Source organism: Thamnophis elegans, chromosome 1 (genome assembly GCF_009769535.1).
Source record: "Thamnophis elegans isolate rThaEle1 chromosome 1, rThaEle1.pri, whole genome shotgun sequence".
In the NCBI taxonomy this organism is placed as follows: Eukaryota; Metazoa; Chordata; class Lepidosauria; order Squamata; family Colubridae; genus Thamnophis; species Thamnophis elegans.
Genome location: NC_045541.1, coordinates 92,245,855 through 92,266,299, shown reverse-complemented (window position 1 = coordinate 92,266,299; position 20,445 = coordinate 92,245,855). Strand labels below are relative to the sequence as shown.

The 20,445-nt window shown below is 35.3% G+C and overlaps 1 protein-coding gene across 2 annotated transcripts in view; it reads left to right on the top strand.

Annotated features, from left to right (window-relative positions):
- ELP4 (elongator acetyltransferase complex subunit 4) overlaps positions 1 to 20,445 on the top strand; it is a 139,265-nt gene that overhangs the window by 46,028 nt on the left and 72,792 nt on the right. For both annotated transcript variants that reach the window (XM_032224210.1, XM_032224218.1), the window contains exons 4-7: positions 1,488 to 1,616; positions 13,960 to 14,099; positions 15,508 to 15,592; positions 19,030 to 19,218. In XM_032224210.1, coding sequence (XP_032080101.1) covers positions 1,488 to 1,616; positions 13,960 to 14,099; positions 15,508 to 15,592; positions 19,030 to 19,218 — 543 coding nt within the window. The remainder of the gene's footprint in view (positions 1 to 1,487; positions 1,617 to 13,959; positions 14,100 to 15,507; positions 15,593 to 19,029; positions 19,219 to 20,445) is intronic.

Below are 20,445 nucleotides of genomic sequence, written 5' to 3'. Positions count from 1 at the left end.
TCAGGAATGTCTAAGGAGCTTCTTTTAGAAAAATGTTATATATAAATATTTATTTATTTATTTATTATTGGATTTATATATCCAATAACCTATTCACCCATGGCAACTGAGGGTGGCTTACAGAATATAAAACTACATTTAAAACAATAAAAATTAACAAAAAGAAGCAAATTAATATAGTACAATATAACAAAAATCACTCATAGCCCAGCGACAGCAGATCACACAAAGCATTTAATGGGCTCCATCCCGCTCTGGGTTCCTTAGGCCCGCTGGCAGAACCAGGACTTCAACGCCTTCCGGAAGAGTATTAGAGTAGGGGGCATTCTAACTTCTGGGGGGAATGATGTTACAGAGAATAGTGATTCCATTAATGGAGACTGAGGCTGAGATCATATTGTAGTCTTTTACAGTTGTATAGTACCACTGACTTGCATTTAGCTTGTGACCTATCCATTTCTTACTAAGTTAATGAGGAGCCATGGTAGAATGCAGTAATGCAGGCTATTTCTGCTGACTGCCAGCTGCCTGTAATTTGGCAGTTCGAATCTCACCAGGCTCAAGGTTGACTCAGCCTTCCAACCTTCCAAAGTCAATAAAATGAGGACAGAGAGGACTGTAAAGTACTGTTAAGCTGTATATGTCCATTAGTACTGCTACGTTGACTACCTTATAATATAAAATCCATTTCACACTAAAATCAGCTACCCCATTGTATACCCATTTGTTTGATTCCTCTGCTGCCTCCCAAAAAATAGAACTTCTTATTTTGTTACATTTCAGGTAATTTTTTATTGTATATTATGGATTATTATTATTATAGTACTACTATCTTCTGAAGTGTTATTTCTTACGTATTTCTCCTAGTTTTCTATTGTATGGAAATATAATAATTTTCTCTGCTTCATTTAAGTAACTGATAAAAGATATTGTAAAACTATTGGTTTTGCAATCCTCTACTCAAAACCTCTTTCAGTCTAATGAGAAACTAATTAATGACCACCCCTTGAATATGTGTTTCAGTTAACTATGACATTATAGTCTAACAGTGCAATAAATTATATTTTACCAAATATATTAGATTATATTATCAACTGAGCTGCTGAAATCAAGATAAAGTACACCACCAGCATAAATAGAAGTAATTAATCTAATTACTCAATCAAAAGGTATGATTAGGAGATAATCTGGGGAAGATCATGTTGGGGTTTTTTTCTATTACCAACTTCTTATCACAATTCTTACAAATTACTTAGCCACAATGTAATGATCTTCCTTAATACTGAAGTCATATTCCAATATTCCATTTTTGAATATAAGAAAAACTTTTGCTTCTCCATCATGCCTGTAGATTTCATCTTTTTTCTCCTGAAAATATTAAACAAGTACTTTTATGATGCTATTATCACTTATCTTTGCTACATAATAGATTAATCATTAATCTTACTTTATTTTAAATATTTCTGTAAAATATTGTTTTAATTCAGGAACTTCCATGTCCTTTGCCGAATCTCTCTGACAAGGAAATGGAAGAAGTAATCACTATGAAGTCAACGCAAGATTCTCAGGAGTCCATGAGAATAGCCTGGCGTTACCAGAACAAACCGAAGCAGGAGGTAAATAATATTTCAAATGTTATTGTAAACCTTCAAGATTTTAAAGAGAAATTCTACATTAACAAACATAAAACAATGTTTGAATAATCTCTGAACATTTTACTTGAGGGATATGATGCCAGTGTAGAGCATTCTAAAACTTGTTTTTAATGAATGTTCTTTGAACAATCTTAAAAATATTCTGTGAATTGGTGTTGGCTTTGGATCAGTTTAGTTTTGCTATCCAAACTATTATTTTGTTCATGGATTGAGAGGAAATGTTGACTTTGAATATTACAGTGAAATAATAGGGGAGGGGGAATCAATCCAAACCAGGGGTGAAATGCTACCTGTTTGCCCAAACCGGTAGTAAAAAAAATGCTACCGGTTCAGGGGAACCGGTATTTCCAATGTTCAGCTGTGACACGCAATTTATATTAGGTAGAAAGCACGTTCACATTTGCGAACCAGTAGTGAAGGTAAGTAGATTTCACCTCTTATCCAAACCTTTTCAATAAAAATTGACAGTGCACATGTGCTTTTAGTGTAGAAGTTGTTGAAAGTTGTTTAATATAACATTGTTGAAGTTGACCTGTAGTACTCACAAAAACCAAGAGCAGAGATCAAAATAAACTAAATGGTATGCTGACTCTAATCTACTAATCTAATCTGTATCTTAATATGTCAAAAGAATGAATTAAAGATCAATATAAGGATAGATGAAGTTGAAGCCATTTAAAACAGAGTGGAAAGACATGTTATAGAGTTCCATGGAAGTCTGTGGAAGTATACAATTGGAAGTATGAAAAAATAATCCTTGTTGGAATAAGGGGGGAAAGCATTAAAATGATTGCTGCAAAAAATGAGGATAAAGAAAAGATAAGATTGAATTATAAAATGTTTTCCATGAATATGGAGCTGAAGATTGGTTACTGAATGTTAATAATAAAGTATAGAATAAATTAAATGCTTACAAAATTGTTCAAGATTGGACAGAAAATTAGACAAGAATATATACTATCTCCTTGGTTGTTAATAGATGGATCAATGAATGTGTAAGATATATTTGTAGTCACATTAGATGTATGTTGATTGGGACCATGAATATGTATATAGTTTTTATACAGCTAATGCTACATTGTTGGCTGAGATCCCAAATTATTTTCAGTGAATGCTGGATGGATTGTATGATGCAATAAGAATTCAACATTATTATATGCAAGACCATAGTTGTTGGGAATTATAAATAAATGGGGAAAGGAATCAAATAAATGAATTTATTGTAAAAAAGATGGGGAAATTAAGGAGAAAAATAGTTGGGCAAATGATGGCATGATAAGTGGGTGGTGTAGGATCGGTTGTGGGGTACGACTGGTATGCCCCAGTATGTGTGTACTGGTGCCTGCTGGGAGGTACCGTCCTGGTATGGTGCTCCAGAGGGCCCGCCTACCCGCCCACTCTCCTTACCGCTATTTGAGCCGATCGGTGCTTTTGCACACATGCACGGAGCGTAGGGCACCTGCATGATGCTCTGCCGAGCAGCTGGAACGTCGCGGGCGGTAAGTACGTGTGGTGGTTAACGGGCCCCATTGCAGCGTACCAGTTGCAACGGTATCCGGAACCCACCACTGTGTAGGATGATCTGTTGCAAGAAAAATATTTTCTAAAAAAAGCAAAACTCTATAAGAGCATGTTTCTGCCCTCTTTATTATAAAGAAGTTGGAATATTTGTGAGGAGAAACAGAAATAAATTGTATTCTAGTGCCATGGGGTATTCAAGAAGTATGTGAGGTAAAGCTAGGGGAGGTACATTTAATAATTAAAGAGTAACAAATGAAGATGCTGAATACAAAATGACATTTTTTTAAAAAAAAATAGTGTGTTTAGGTAATTTAGTCATAAATAAAATGGATGAGGATTGAATCATAAGACATACAGTATGTGTAAAGAATGAATATTTTGTATAAGATGAGTGTTTTTAGTTAGAGAGCATGACTCTAACTGTAGTTCTTAGGGTGCCCATTAATAATACTTTCCTCATTCCCAACTATGGATTTGTTGTTGTTGTTCTTTCCCTGATGTAGAAGGGGCATCTCTGATAGTGACCTAGAAATGGCAAGAGTTACACATTAGGCACTGAGAATAGCAAGAAGGAAATAAAGTTTTCACTAAAAGTTTGTGTTTTAGAACATTTAAAATGAAGCTTTGTAGCGGCAATGCAGAAATGACCAAATAATTTCATTTATACTGGGTCCCTCCAGGGTTTCCATAAAGAGTCAGGATTTAATTATTCTCTTAAAACATAACAGAGTTTTACAAAAAAAATGATAATCAAATATTTAAACTAAAGAATATACATTAATGCAGCACTCTCCTATAAACTTCCCATTTTGCTTTATTGGTTTTATTATACTGATGTAAATCAGATTCAGTTTTATTCTAAAAAATAAAATTGAAATAAGACAAAGTAGTTTTATATGACTTGGCATGTTTAATGTTCTATGAGGCTGCACAAAGTTGACTATGCTTTTCTATCAAAGAAATGATCTGTACGTGATAAAACATCAAAAACAGCCTGTAAGGACAATTATATAATCTCTGCATTATTAATATGGCTTTTGATGGGTACAATCCTAGCGTTTACTCATGAACCTCTGTCTGGAAGATTAAATAGCAAATTAATTGCAGTTCCCAAATGACCTTGCAGGCCTTATCTCTGAATGTACATTACTTTATAACATTGTTTTCCCATCCTCTTTCTTCCTCTCATTCTCTAGCTGTTTCAACCTTTTCACCTTGTTCAGCTAGAATAAAAACTTCAAGCAAGACCTTTTTAAAACCCTTCTTTCCATAGCCTACATTACTCCCAAAGATCAATGAAATTCTTAAGGGCAATGCTCTATGAGTTACAAAGTTGCATACCAATGTAAAAATGCATATGCGAAAGTGGTGTGTATCTCTGGCCTAGTATCTATTCCTTTTCTTACTATTCCAGTTTCCATCCATATTTAATCACTCTAAATTATATTGTTTTTCAGATGCATAAAGAGCAGCCAAAATGGGCAAATTCAAATGTTTTGCATCCTTTTGAATTAATTATTTTTTTGTATATATTTTAGTCTATGGCAAAATATAATGCTAAGTGATTGGAGCACTATTTTAATTTGTCCCGAATGCTTCAAGATCAAAAACTTGAACTGAAAGACAGTTGGAAACATTAAGGTAGTGATAATTCAATTCAATGTATTGCATTTGATTTGGCCTTTTCTTTGGTCTTTCTTTGTTTTAGGTAGACACACAGACATACAAAAACACTTTGTACACACAAATCCTTATGTCTATGTTTGTTTTTGTTTGTTTTGCGTATATTTTGTAGACTACTTTTTATTGGTGTCTAGCTTCCTGTCACCGTCTTCTACTACATTTTGTTGAAGCAGCATCACTTCCCCTGCATCCTCTGATCATCTTATAGGACAAAGTTCAAAGGATATTTTGTAGAGCCAATAACTGTCATTACTCCAATACAAAATAACACCAAATACAGTTAGCATTTAAAACAAATATAATGAGAGAATCACAGATAATCAATGTTATTATCCTTTATTAGAGGTACTGCAGTGGTAAATGCTTCTTTGAGGGTAGTTCCCCCAACTCTTAAAGACATTGTGGTTTATCCTTTTCGTGAAGTTAGCCTTCAGTTCCAAAGTGTCTTGGAGGAAACAGAATAACAAAGTTGTAAGGGACCTTGGAGGTCTTGTAGTCCAACCCCCTGCTCAAGCAGGAGACCTATGAAATTTCAGACAAATGTTATCCAATCCTTAAAAATCTCTAGTGATAGAACAGCACAACTTCTGGAGGTAAGCCATTCCACTGATTAATAGTTCTCACTGTCAAGAAATTTCTCCTTAGTTCTAGGTTTGATCTCTCTTCGAAAAGTTTCCATCCATTACTTTTTAATCTGCCTTCTAATAGCCTAATAACCCTCAGATATTGGAAGACCGCTATCATGTTACCCCTATATCTCTCTTCGTTAGACTAGATATACCCAAGTTCTTGCAACCATTCCTCATATGTTTTACTTCAAACCCCTAATATATTTGTTGCCCTCCTCTGCACTCTTTCTAGAGTCTCGATATTATTTTTGTATTTTGGTAAGCAAAATTGGACACAGTATTCCAAGTTTGTCTTACCAAGGCAGTATAAAGCGGTACTAAGATTTCATGGGATTTTGATTCTATCCCTCTATTGATGCAATGTAGGACTGCATTTGCTTTTTTGGCAGCAGCTACATGCAGTTGGTTTATATTTAAGTGATTGTCCATTAAGACTCCTAGATAGCCTCTCACAGTTATTCCTGTTGAGACAGGTACTACTATTCTATACCTGTGCATTTGGATTTTTCTTGCCTAAGTGTAAACCTTACATTTGTACCACCAGTATTTTGTTGGATAGGGCCTGGTATTCAAATCAGTTAATATCCTCCTGTACCCTGAACCTATTTTCTAAAGTGTTGGCTATTCTCCATAGCTTGGTGTTGCAAATTTGATGAATTCCCCTTTCATCCTCTCATCTAAAGCATTTATAAAACGTTGAAGAGTACTGAGCCTGACATAGAACCTTAGGGTACTCCCCTGCATGCTTTCCTCCATGTAGAAGTAGTTCCATTGAGGACTATACATTGAGTACAGTTAATCAAACAGTTATGAATCCATCTGATGGTGATGTCTATCCCACATTTTTCTATCTTACGAACAGTAGATTGTGATCCATTTTGCCAAATGCCTTACTGAAGTCCAAGTATACTAAGTCCACAGCATTTCACTTTGTCAAAGAATTTTTGACAAGCTCATATTGGCTTCTAGTAACAGCTTTGCTTGTTTCTAGTTGTTTGCAGATCCATTGCTTGGTTATTTTTTTTTTCAGGTATTGATGTCAGGCTGATTAGTTTGTAGTTTCTGGATTATTATTTTTTTCTTTTTCTGAAGATGGCAACTACATCAACTCTTTAGCAGTCCTCTGGTAGTTGCCCAGTGTTTTGAAACATGCAGAAATCTTTGGAACATATGGTTCAGTGGTTCTGAGATCATGTCTGTCAGCTTCTTCAGAACTCCGGGATGTAATCTGTCAGGTCCCAATGATTTGAAGTCATCTAGAGTGGATAGGTGTTGCATTACCATTTTCTACCTATTTTGACTTCTAGCAAGTTTATCTGATTATTGTAACAGATTACATGGCTACATCCATCCTGGCCTCCTTAACCTTTCATTGTCTTTTGATACCCCCAAACTATGGGGGTTTTCTGGACTGAGCTAAGAGCTTGGGTATGGGGACTACCCACGTCTCCTTCCTTTGGAGCTGGTTACAGACATTCTTTTGGAGAAAAAGATCTAGCCCTAAACCGCTATTCTGAATTTTGCCTCTGGGTTGAATTGCCTTCTCATTCAGTGTTCAACATCAACATTATACTGCTGAGCAAGATCATCTTTCAAAATAGGATAAAATAGCATCAATATGCTGATGATACTCAATTACACTTCTCTACCCTACCAACCAAGTACTGCTGTCAAGGTTCTTTCCCACTGTTAGAGACAGTGGGATCTGAATAGAGAACAGTAGCCTTTAGCTCAGCCTTAGCAACACATGAGTGGCTGTGAGATTTGGACTCCCGGTATGTAATGATTTTTCACTTTGAATGAAGTAGCATTACCTCAGACAAAATTGATGGACATTTGGGGGATCCTTTTGGTCTCAGAATTCCTGCTTGAATTCTGAGCAAGTGCCAGCTATAGCTTAAGAAAATTTTGCACAAATCCATTTTTTGTAAATTGTTTTAGATCAGATCACAATTTTAGATCAGATCACTTATATTTCAGTTACCTCCTCTTTGGATGTTTATAGTACACCCCACATGCATCTGCCCTTGAAGAACATACAGAAGTGAGACAGCCAGAGCTAGGCAGTTTTGAACATATTACATGTAACTTCATTGCTTTATGAGCTATACTGGCTTCCAACAAATTTCTGGTGCAATTTATCTATAAAGCCCAATATGGCACAGAGCCAGGTTCTATGAATTACTGCCTGCCTCTGATTGTGCCTGCTCATCACACTATATCTGGGAGAAATTGTGTGTTCTAAGTCCCTTTTTGCTCTCCTGTTCATTTTTTGCTTAGTTAAAAATGATTAAATCATCAACATCTTTGTCATATTTATAAATAAGCATCACTGATAAAATAATTTGGATAGTTTTACATAGTTTTATTATTTTAAGAGAACTTGAATGAACCTAGTGAACAGCTACTTAGATATGACCCAGTAGTGTGCTGCAGCTGCCAAAAAAGCCAACACAGTCTTAGGCTATATCAACAGAGGGATAGAATCAAGATCACGTGATGTGTTGGTACCGCTTTATAATGTTTTGAAATAACTGCATCCAGTTTTGGTCACCACTATATACAAAAGATATTGAGACTCTAGAAAGAGATGTCTGGGAAATTGAAGCTAAGTCATATAAAAAACGGTTACAGGAACTCAGTCTATTGACGAGAACAACTAGAAGTGACATAATAACAGTTTCCCAATAACTGAGGGGCTATCACAAGGAAGAGGGAGTCAACCTATTCTCCAAAGTATCTGAAGGCAGGACAAGAAGAAATGGATGGAAACTTATCAAAGAGAGATTCAACCTAGAACTAAGGAGAAAAATTTCCCAATACTGAGATCTATTAACCAGTAGAACGGCATGCCTCCAGAGGTTGTGGGTGCTCTATCACTAGAGGTTGGGTAGTCATTTATCTGAAATGTTATAGGGTCTCCTACTTGAGCAGTAGTCCTACTTGAGTTGGACTAGAAGACCTTGAAAGTCCCTTCCAACTCTGCTATTGTTATCTTCTTCCCTAAAAGATCATTTGGGACAATTAAATAGTATGTGACATATAGTGATGATCGAAGGTACTGGTGAGGAAATTTCTCCTAGTAATATTATCTCCTGTTACTTTAAAGTTTAAACCTTTTAAAGCTTTAAACAGGATTTCTTAATTGTAATTTAACAATTCTTGTTACATATACACAGTTTGAGCTGCAAAGTCAAAAAATTTGGGAGGCAGTTTAGCTATTTTCTATAATTGGCTAAACATGTGAAATTCAAGTTTAAAAGATTGATATGTTTATAACAAGCACAGTTTTCACGTGCCACTTTATCTCTTTTCTTCCCCCCTTTTTTAATGAATGAACCTCTTATATTCTTAGGGCAATATATAAACTGTCACAGCATGAAATCAATTTTATGCCTTGATTCATCCTAAAACTGAGTATTTCTAGCACATTAGTATTGCAATCAGAAACATTAATAGCAGGCAGGACTACAAAGGCATATTCTGTTCCTTGGTGTTGTAGTTTATTTCTCCTTGTGCATGGTAGTTGATAAAACCCTATTTATTCTTAAACTAAATTATCTTACACTTAAAAGAAATGTATTTTCTTCCTTTTTTGCAGCCTCTGTGGTCATGCTGCCACTAAGAAAGATTATTCATGCTTACTTGATTCAGGTGGGCTTTTTGCAAGCTTCCCCACTAGTTTTGGGAATGTGGTACATTGAAGTCTATTCATTGGCTTCTAACATAGACAGGCTTTTATTACCTAGTGTTTTATTGCAGCCAAATCCTAGGTCTCCATGCAGTTGTAGGCACTGTGCTCTTTCTTTAAAATCAAGAAAGGTTATCACCTACCTTAATCCATGCAATTGTATGGATTAGGGACACCAGTGTTCCCCAGGATTCTCAAAGGGGATCCTGGAAAATTCTTGTTTCTTCTTTTTTGCTGTTCTTACTGAATTCTCTTGGGCCTCAGTAAGGATTTGCATCTGAAATGGGCAACCTGGAGCTTTTCTCAATGAAGACATCAGATCAAAGTTCAGTTAGTCAAGGCCTTTCTAAAACATTAAGGGGGTTTGGGCTTACACAATAAAAAGATGAGCTCTGGCAGAGATTGCAGTAAAAACATTCTATCAGTAATCCGGATAAAGAATAGATTATAGGGCAAAGAACAGCCCTTGTTTAAATTGCTTTGAGAAGTCGAAAACTAAATAAATTGGAACTTGTGATTTATTTTTCAGGAGGCAGATATTTGGTTTTAGTTTGCTTAGTATTTAGAATTGGTCTATCATATGACCATATTTACTATAATAGCTAAAAATCAAAAAACATCTACTATGGTATTCAAGTAATTTTTAATATCTAATACTCTGTCCTAAAATACGAATAGTAAATTTAAAAATAATTTTATGATTATATTTGTCTTTTTTAAAAATACTAAGTTTTATATTCTTTTAATTAAGCAATAATTAGCTTCTTCAGTTATTCTGATTTTAAAAATACAATTTTCAATTTTTATTTGCTATTTTTTAAAATCCATAACAAATGTAAGTATTTAACACAAACAGGATTTCCAAAATTAATTATACAAATATTTGGTGTTCTTTATATATGAATAACCTTCCTATCCACCCCACACACAGTAGGTGGGAGAAATTAAAAGACATATGCCGAATAAGCAATATTGTAAAATACTAAACTCTGTCAAACCCTATACTCTTTCCCCTCCCACACTCCAAACCTCTTTAATTTAAAGCGAAAGCTACTATAACTGTTTATTATTATTCTGTACAATATCAACCTTTTAAAAAATTATAATCATATGAAGAAACTGCTAATTAATTAACGGAAACTTTTTTCACGTTATGTGTAAGGTAATAGCCATCATTGTTCCCATTTGTTAGAAAAATATTAGTATAAGAATACAAGATGTGTAGTGGAGGGTTCCTTAGAAATTCCATTAATATATCTCTTCAATGGGATATCTCACTAATTCTTAAAAGAGAAATCTGAATATTGTTCATAACATGTACTGCTTTGCAATTCATTTTACAAATTAAAATATAATACATTACAAAGCAAAAGTACATTCTTAATTCTGTTATGAGTATACATATCCCCTATTATACTGTGAATAATCAAGCACTTTTATAAAGGTATGATATTCCAACAGACTGTGTCGGAAGGGGAGCCTTTTCCTTCAATTTCTCTGAAAGACTAGTTTCCGCAAACAATTTTCTTTTTTATTTCTTGTAAATGCTACTATTTTAAGAATTTATTTCTGCATTTGTTTGCTTTCCTGGTCTTTCCCAACCTTGTTTCGTTTTTATCCCATTTCTTTTAGATTAAGTCTTGTTGGTCATTACGGAGACATTTTGGCTGAAGAGCAATGTAATGTTTTAAATGTGGAATCCTTGGTGCTCTCTGACCTAGATGGTTTTTTTTCAGACGTGTCATTACCACACTATGTAACATCATCAGCTCAATGCTTTAAATAACATATCTAGATAAGGCAGCATTTAACAGTATCAGTTCCTTCTTTCTGCAGCAACCCAGGCAAGTCCACCTTCTCTTATTTTTGTTTTTTTGTTCCAGATCAGATGCAGGTGGAGGAGAACGGGGGGGGGGGATCCCATTGTGCAAAGAAAAGTTTGTTCAGCTAACATAAGCTGAAGCCTATAAATATACTTGAAGTTGTGTATATATAAATATCAAGATGTGATTAAGAACCATTTTAGTAACAATCACATAATCGGTTTTAATATTATCAACAGCAATTGTGTATTTGAGAGTAAGGATTCTGGCCTAATTTTATAACTGTTTTATTGAAACACTGAGAGGTTTTACTCTTCTACAGGGAAGATTCTTACTCTTTGAAATGGGTGATTGGTTCTGTCAAGCTAACAGCAAAGTGCATGTGTGTTGAGAAGAGTAAACTGTCCACTGAAGCAGGGTTGATGTGATTTTTGCAATATATCTACAGCTTTATAATGTTATCCTATAGTAATAGACATGTACATTTGATAATTGGGGAAATCCTTCCTCAGCTGGGGAGTTGGTTGAGGAGATTCTAGTTCATTGTTACTGGAAAGCCTTCATTTACTATCTATGATTCAAGAGGAATAAATGTGTTAGTGATGGTTATGTTAGAAAGTTGGGACATAAAATTACTCAGGTTGTATCTTACTTGAATGATAAGAATTAGTAAAGAATTAAAATATTTATTTACCAATCAAATGTATAAGTCTGTTCAATGCATAACAATTCTGGCCCTCATACAAATTAGAGCACAATACAATAATGGGGGGAAAATATGATAGCCCATGGATCCACATACCCTATACATTCATATAATTCATTCAGAAGACTATTATTCTTGTAGGAAAGGAGCCAGGTCTTCAAGGTTTATCTAAAATACAGCAAGGTTGGGGCTATGTGAGGTGTATTACTCCTGAGAGCAGCAACAGTTTTAAAGATAGAACCTAGAGCAGGGCTGTCAAACTCCTGGCCCATGAGCCACATGTATCAGGTGCTGCCAATGCCCACACACGGTTTAGTGAAGGGGGGGAAGTCTGGATACGTCACATGACACCACCATAACGACATGAGTTTGACACCCCTGACCTAGAGCATGCCCATTCTGTCAGATCTTATTAACAAAGACAGTGGGAGAGAGGGGATTCTTCAGCTAGCCAGGTCCTAAATCCAATGTTGTAGATTAATATACATATATAGTTATGTAAAAAGAAAATACGTCCTCTTTTTGAGTTCTATAGTTTTACATAGCAGGACATAGTAAAAATCATCTAGTCTTCACTGTTCTTAAAAGTAGGTAAATGTAACCTCAGATGAACAGCAACACATGACATCATTTCATCATTTATTTTACAAAAAGAAAGCCAAAATGGGGAAAACATGTGTGAAAAACCTTATAGCTTCCATCGGTAAGAAGTCTCAGTAGCAGCCAGCTGCTGCTAATCAAGTGCCCTTGATCAATTTTTCATCAGCAAGTGTGACTACCTCTATAAAAGCCAAAGTTTTAGAAGTTTTCTGGTTTCCAGCATTGGGATGGGTGTTAACTTAATGGCAAAGAGAAAAGATATCAACAATGATCTTAGAGCAACAATTGTTGCTGCCCATCAATTTGGGAAGTGTTATAAGGCCATTTCTAAACAATTTAAAGTCCATCATTCTATAGTGAGGAAGATTCAAAAAAATCTTGGTGGTGAAATTCAAAAAAAATTTCTACCGGTTTTGTGGGCGTGGCTTTGTGGGCGTGGCAGGGGAAGACTACTGCAAAATCCCCTTTCCCTCCCCACTCCTGGGGGAAGGATATTGCAAAATCTCCATTCCCAACCCACTCTGGGGCCAGCCGGAGGTGGTATTTGCCAATTCTCTGAACTACTCAAAATTTCTGCTACTGGTTCTCTAAAACCTGCTGAATTTCACCCCTGGGAAGTTTATTCACAAGTGCCAAAAATTAAAGACAGTTTCCAATCTTCCCAGGAGTGGACGTCCCAGCAAATTCACCCCAAGGTCAGAACATGCAATGCTCAGATAAACTGCAAAAATTCCAAGAGTTAAATCTCAGGCTTCAGTTAGCTTCAGTTAGCAGTAAAGTTCATGACAGTACAGTTAGAAAAAGACTGAACAAGTATGGTTTGTTTGGAAGGGTGGCCCAGGAGAAATCCTCTTTTCTCTAAAAAGAATATGGTAGCACATATTAGATTTGCAAAGTTGCATGTGAACAAATCACAAGACTTCTGGAATACTGTCCTTTGGATAGATGATACCAAAATGGAAATGTTTTGTGCACAATGCATAATGCACGAAAACCAAACACAGCATAGAACAAACATCTCATACCAACTGTCAAGCACAGTGGTGGTGATTTGGGCTTGTTTTGCAGGCACAGGACCTGGATACATTGCAGTCATTGGGTCAACCATGAATTCTTCTATATACCAAAGTATTCTATAGTCAAATGTGAAACTATCCATCCAACAACTAAAGCTTGGACGACATTGGGCCATGCAACACAATAATAATCCCAAACACATCAGCAAATCTACAATAGAATGGCTGAAAAAGAAAAGAATCAAGGTGTTGCAATGGCCCGGTCAAAGTCCAGACCTCAAACCAATTGAAATGTTGTAGTGGGACCTCAAGAGAGCTGTGCATAAACAAATGCCTACAAACATGAATAGATTCAATAGTACAGGTAGTCCTCAATTTATGACCCCAATTAAGCCCAAAATGTATGTTATTAAATGAGACATTTAATTGAATTTTGCCTGATTTTACGACCTTTATTGCCCGAGTGGTTAAATGAACTGTTGTAAAACAAGGACTACCTGTAGATGGCTTTGATTACCGAGATTCATCATAAACCCTAACAATTAGATGTCACTAGATACTTTGGCATTTAAAATATTTGTATATTATGTGCTATGTATTATTCAGAGAATAACATTCATTGTATGTTTTCACAGGTAACCCATATACCCTTTTCAAAATTTGGACACTACTTTGATTTATCTAAAACAATGGCTCCAGAACTAATCCAAAATATTAATTGGAATGGTTTTTTCATTCCTGAAGAAGCAAGCTTGGATATTGATGAAAAGTCATGGTGAGTTCACAATTCTTGGGCAGAAAAGAAGGCTAATTATAAAAATATGTTGACTGGCCAGGAACATAAGTAAACACTTCACAGTTTGCCAGTATTTTCACTATATGTTGACTACACCTCTTAATTGCATAAAAACCAGGGTTTGAAAATAATTTACTCTTGTTAATTTATTGATAGATACTCTTGGACCTCACCAGAATTTTCTCTCTGTGCCCACAAAATACTAATATAGTTAAGTTTCCTTACTAGTCAACTGTACTATTTGCTATAGCCTACTTTAAAGAGTTGACTCACTGTTAGACAACAAATTAAAAATGAGAAAAACCCTATAAACATATTATAGACAGAGTCTAATTGTTGGAAATACTTTTATTTTAGAGTCCTCCATCCAGTATCAGTATATAAGTATGATATATGGAAAGGAAGGAAGGAATAGGAATTATGTGGAGAGAAAGAAAAGAACTGATTATAGCAGAGATACTTGTTCTAAAGGAAAGAGATATATGTCTTGTGGATAATTTGCTTTCCGGAAGCTACATTAAATGCTGCATTTTTGGTGGGGATGAATGCTTTGAATTAATGGAATTACAACTATTGAGATGTGAGGAAAAACATTCATGGACAACATGATTTACAGACTGATCTGTAAACCACTCAGAGTCACCTCATCAGGGAGATAAGGCATATAAATTTAATTAATAAAGTGTGTCATTTGTATTTTTTTTTCATCTCAGTTATCTTAACCATTAAAAAGTCAAGTTGCCTTCACCTGATTTTTTAGCTACCTGGTTCTATAACAACAGCAGTTGGAGCCAGAATAATAAAATAAAGGCTGAGGAGATCTGCATGCGGAAAACCCTGTGAGTTTCAAAACTCCCTTCAGATCTAGCGAGTTCCCACCTTTATGTCTGAAAGGAATAGTACTTCCACAAGCATAGCTAATACACAATATGTAATCCTCCAGGAGTTATTGTGATAACTTTACTGAAATTTGGAAGTGCTGTGGGAATTGCAGAAATGAGGCTGGGGTAGGCACATGGACTATCAGCTATTCATCTATCTTCTAGGTCTAGTAGATTTAGATAGGCCTAGTCAGATTAATAATGACAAGGATTCACTTGGTTTATTAAAGTAGCTCCCTGCGGCTCATTGATGAACTAAAGTGCTGGAAAGACAGGGACTAAAAACAACCAGAATAGTTGTTTTATATTTATTATTTTATTTTAAGAAATTTATATTCATACATGATCAAGGCGGCTTACAGGAATTTAAAATGCTGCCACACTGAGCATTTGTTAATTAACTTGATTAAAGACATTTACTTCTTATCTCATTTGTAAGATTGAATGTTTGAATGTTTCAGCTAATAAAAAATATATTAAATAAAATATTCTGGCTCTCTCTTTAGTAAAAAGGCATGCACTTATACCAGACTGCTTCATTCTATTCAGAAAGTCATTTGTCAACAAGGATACAATGGGTCCACTTTTCAGGTATTAAACTTACTTCAGATATTTACAAGCATATAAGATGCACATTTTTATAATGTCTGAATGGATGATTCAGCAACAAATACGTTTGATTCCAAGCACTGATAACAGTTTCACAATTGTTTTTTTGATGACAATTTATGAGAGACTTAATGATACATTTTTCATTTATATACTGTATATTTGTGGTTTGGAAAAAATACAAATGTTTAGTGCATAAAGGATTAACTTTACTATCTCATTCTCTTAGAAATATGATAATGCAAAACACCAGCAGTTGAACCTCTGATCAATTTCTCCTTACAATTCTACATTCTTTTTCTGGTTTTATTTATTTATTTTTGTACTTGTCAAGAAGAATTTTCCTATTTAATTTAATTCTCAGCTTATACATAGCTTTATGGGTAAGCAGATTTTTTCTTTAGAAGTAGAAGTGCCCTTCTGGATAAGTAAATTGGTCCCTGATAGGCACCTCTGCTTTGGTTGCCATAGCAACAGGCATGTTGTAACAGTTCTCCTAGTACAGTATGTTGAGCTGTTCCTCCAAACATGATGACAGGTCCTTTGGAAGCAGAAATTCATAGAGTATTAGAAGCAATTGCACCAAAGCAACAGGAAAATTCTGACAGCCGGTAGCAAATAAGATGTTTCTGAGAAAGAGGTAGGTTTGTTTGTTTTCCCTTGATACTGCAAAAGAGATAAAAATAGTATTTAAGTATGGTCTCTCATTATTTTTAAATATCACAAGTGGATGAAACCACTTATAGGTAAAAAGAGCAGGCCATTGTATGAGTTTTTTAAGAAAAGAGAAAACAATATTCATTATATCAAACTTAATAGTATTTAAGGACAACTAAGAACTAAATGCTGATATTGTAAAACAGGGATGTCAAACGTGCACGTGACGTACCATGGCTTTTCCCCCTTTTGCTAAACCGGGCATGGGCGTGACCGGCACATGACGCATCTGACCTAGAGCTGAGAGTTTGACAGCCCTGTTGTAAAAGAACAGGAAAATATTACAAATGGCAGCAAAACAGCAGATTCAAAATAAAATAAAGCCAGAGTACTAACCCATTAAATGAATACAGTGAGAAGGGGCTCACTTATGACTAAAAGCCTTCCTGAAATTTAAAAAGGAAACAGCCAATATGTAGCCATTGTAGCCTCCTCTTGGTTTAAGAATGTTGAGACAAGCAAAAGTTATAAAAATAGTGGTCCTCAGGCTGTTTCTATGCTACACCAATCATACCTTGGACTTGTGGTGAAGTGAGATGCCCGAGTGTTGTTACGCCATACTTAAGTGGTAAGCAAACTCCAAGCTAATGATTAAGCAGTGTGTTGTTTTTGAAATCTTGTTTACTAAAATAGTGAAATACAGAAGAAATACAAAAAGAAAAGGATCTGTGTCAAATAGTGATTATTCCATACAAAGATAGATAGATATATATATATAACCAACCTCCCCTCCCCACATTTAATTAGATATATAAATATTTATACTTCAGTTAATTCCGCTGTTAAGCTTTATCTAAACCATGTACTGTATCATCTGAATTTCAGAAGAAAAAACTTAAAAAATAGAAAACATACTCTTAGCCTGGTTCCATTCCTTAAATTCAGGAGTTTCTTTCCACTTGTATAGGATTATCTTCTTTGACATACCCCAGCCTCAGAACTCAAGGTGAGATGAAAAATTACATGTTTTAGGAATATAATTCAACATTACACTGAAATCCTTAACTACATTTCTTCCATATGTATTTACTTGAAATCAAAATGGACAAGACCAATTCAAATGAATTAAAGAACTTTCAAATTTCTTGCGACTGGACATTTTGTCCCATGTAAACTCTGTTAAAGCCCACTAGCAGCAATATATTTTAAAGTTTATCTATGTTTGATTGAAGATCAACTTCAAAAAATATCATCTCTAGAGAGATTTGTAATGTATTATTTATTACTTATTACATTTACAGTATACCTCACTTTTGAGGATACTGTAACAGTTCTCCTTTAGCGGTTCACAATCAATATAAAATATTAAACTAAAAATGAAATATTTTATTTATGCATAAACTCTCTTCTCCATATGTGTGTATAAAGATAAATAGATGAAAATTGGGAGGGAATAAGGAATATGTTTTCTTCTATTAAATTTATTTTATTTATTAACTTTGTATCATGCCTTTTCATGAAATGTGCTCAATACAGTAACACTGTCAAAAAAGTAAGGTTAAAAATCATGATCTGTATATTCCACATCAAACCTATTAGCATTATGAAGAGAAAAATGAAATCTATAATTTCATTACTTTAGTTGCTTGCCTTTTTTAAAAAAGAGACATATTTTAATTATTAAAATTATGTTATACACTATGTGGTAAACATCAAAAGTGTTTCTTATTTTGTTAAAAAAAACCATTTGTCGTAGTTCCCTTTTTTCCTTTACTGGTTAATCTAGAAAACTAGTATAACTGTTCAGACTATGTTATATTTAACTGATTCAAAGACTCAGTTAATTTTAATTTATTATGATATGCACTTTTGGAGTCTTTAGGTAGTTTACAAAATCCAAAGAGATTAAATTTAAAACACTTAAAACCCACAGAAATAGGCAGTCTAGACAAAAACAAAATAGGTAATATTTATTTATAAATGTTCATTTATTTAGAAGATTTATATGGTTGCCTATCTTGAGTAATAAAAATCAAATATAATTATATAATATACCATGTTTCCCCCAAAATAAGACTCGGTTTTTTTTTGTTTTTTTTTGCCACCAAAAAAGGCACCAGGTCACATTTTGGGAGGTTCTCTTTTGCACTGACTCACCTCACGCTAGCAGTCCCGACAGCAGGAGCCCACTGCTGGCTTGTGTGTTTGTGTGTGTATATATATGTGTGTAATCAAAACCAAATATAATTAAATGAATAAACAATTGATTGTTTAATTAGAAACTAACAGAGTTGGAAGGGATCTTGGAGGTCTTCTAGTCCATAACTAAATGTTGGATTAATTAACTTCCAGAAGCAATTTCTTCCTTTTATTCTTTTAACTGAAACAAATCACAAGGTAATATTCAGTACCATTTTTTTATTAAATCAATATATTGATAGAATTATTTATAGTCACTTCAAGCACAGTTATTCACATTTTTAGATTACACCAGACAGACACCTGTAATAAGTATCTGTATCTCCAAAAACATTCCAAATGTGTTTTTTTTTCTCAAAACTATTTTTATTTAGATACTATTAGTATGCTTAAATTGGCCAGCTGGAAAGGGTTTTTTTTTGTTTGTTTTGCTTTTATATTTCTTAACTCAGAAGTTACTTTTTCTTCATTGCATATAAAATAACAAATTGCCTCCAAGTTAGTTTTTTCATCTTGAAGTTTCAGTTTCCACTAAAATCCTTTCTTTTTTTCATACTTGATAGAAAAAACAAAGGAATGTGTTGAGAATAGGAATTCAGGGCCTTGGTTCAGTATTATGGGGTGATGATATCTGTTGTACTGAAAATCCAGAAAATCTGTACAGCCTCACCAGATTTATGTATGCTCTACGTGGCCTCCTGAGAACATCATTATCTGTCTGCATCATCACTGTTCCAACTCATCTGATCCAGGTAGGTTTAATCCAGTTACTATAATCAATCATGTTAGATACACAAGATACTGATTATTAGTAATCAGAACATGCTAGAGAAATATGATTCAATATCCTACTTCAGTGATTCTCAGTCTGTGGTCCGTGGACCACTGGGGGTGTGATGTCATCATCAGAGGTCTGTGAAGTCTTGAAGAAATGTTATGATTTAAATCTTGAGTTACATCTTGGGAATCTGTGCCATGGTCAGTGGCCACAAAAGGTATTTAAAGGGGATCCATGGAGAAGAAAAAGTTGAGAGCCATTGCCCTACTTTGTTGTGACCATTTTCTTTTCTTAGCAGATAATTTTGAATTTCCTTTTTATTTCATACAGACAAATTAAAGTGGGTTTTTTTATAACATTCTCTAGTACAGTGATGGTGAACCTTTTTCTTGCGGTGTATCAACACCAATTAAAACCTTCCCACCCACCTGCACATGTGTGCGTGACACACACCCCCACGCATGTGCAAACGACCCCTCCCCAGGCTCCGGAGGCTTTTCTGAAGCCTGGGGAGGACGAAAACAACCTCCCCCGGAAGCCAGAAACGGATCATTTCCAAACTTCCAGTTTGCCCGTTGGGACCGTTTTTCACCCTCCTCAACCTCCAGAGGCTTCCCTGAAGCTTGGGGAGAGTGAAAACAGCCTCCTACGGCCCTCCAGAAGGGCAAAAGATCAGCTGGCATGCCACCAAACATGACTCTGAGAGCCACCTGTGGCACACGTGCCATAGGTTCGCCATCACGGCTCTAGTACTTCATAATGATTATTAATGAATATTCAATAAAGAGAATTATTACTGTATATACTCGAGTATAAGCCTAGTTTTTCAGCCCACTTTTTGGGCTGAAAAAAGCCGCCTCGGCTTATACTCGAGTCAGTGAAAAATTTGCCCGAAATGGAGGAGAAAAAGGGGCGGGGCCATGCCGCTGGGTGACACTCGTGAATGGCCCAGTGCCCCTGTGAGTTTCCCCTCCCTCTGTGTCAGTTTGCCGCGCAGCGCGCACCGCACCATCCCCCCTCCTCACGTTCTAATGTAATGCAGGGCTGTCTTACGATTCCCCTTCCTCCCCCTCCTGCCGCTCTGCAACGATGTCCCACCTCCTTCTTGTTATGGCAAGCAGCCACATAGCGATGTCCCACCTCCTCTGGTACAGTGATCCAATGATAGGAATCACTGTGCCGTGTGTCATAGGAGGCGGGA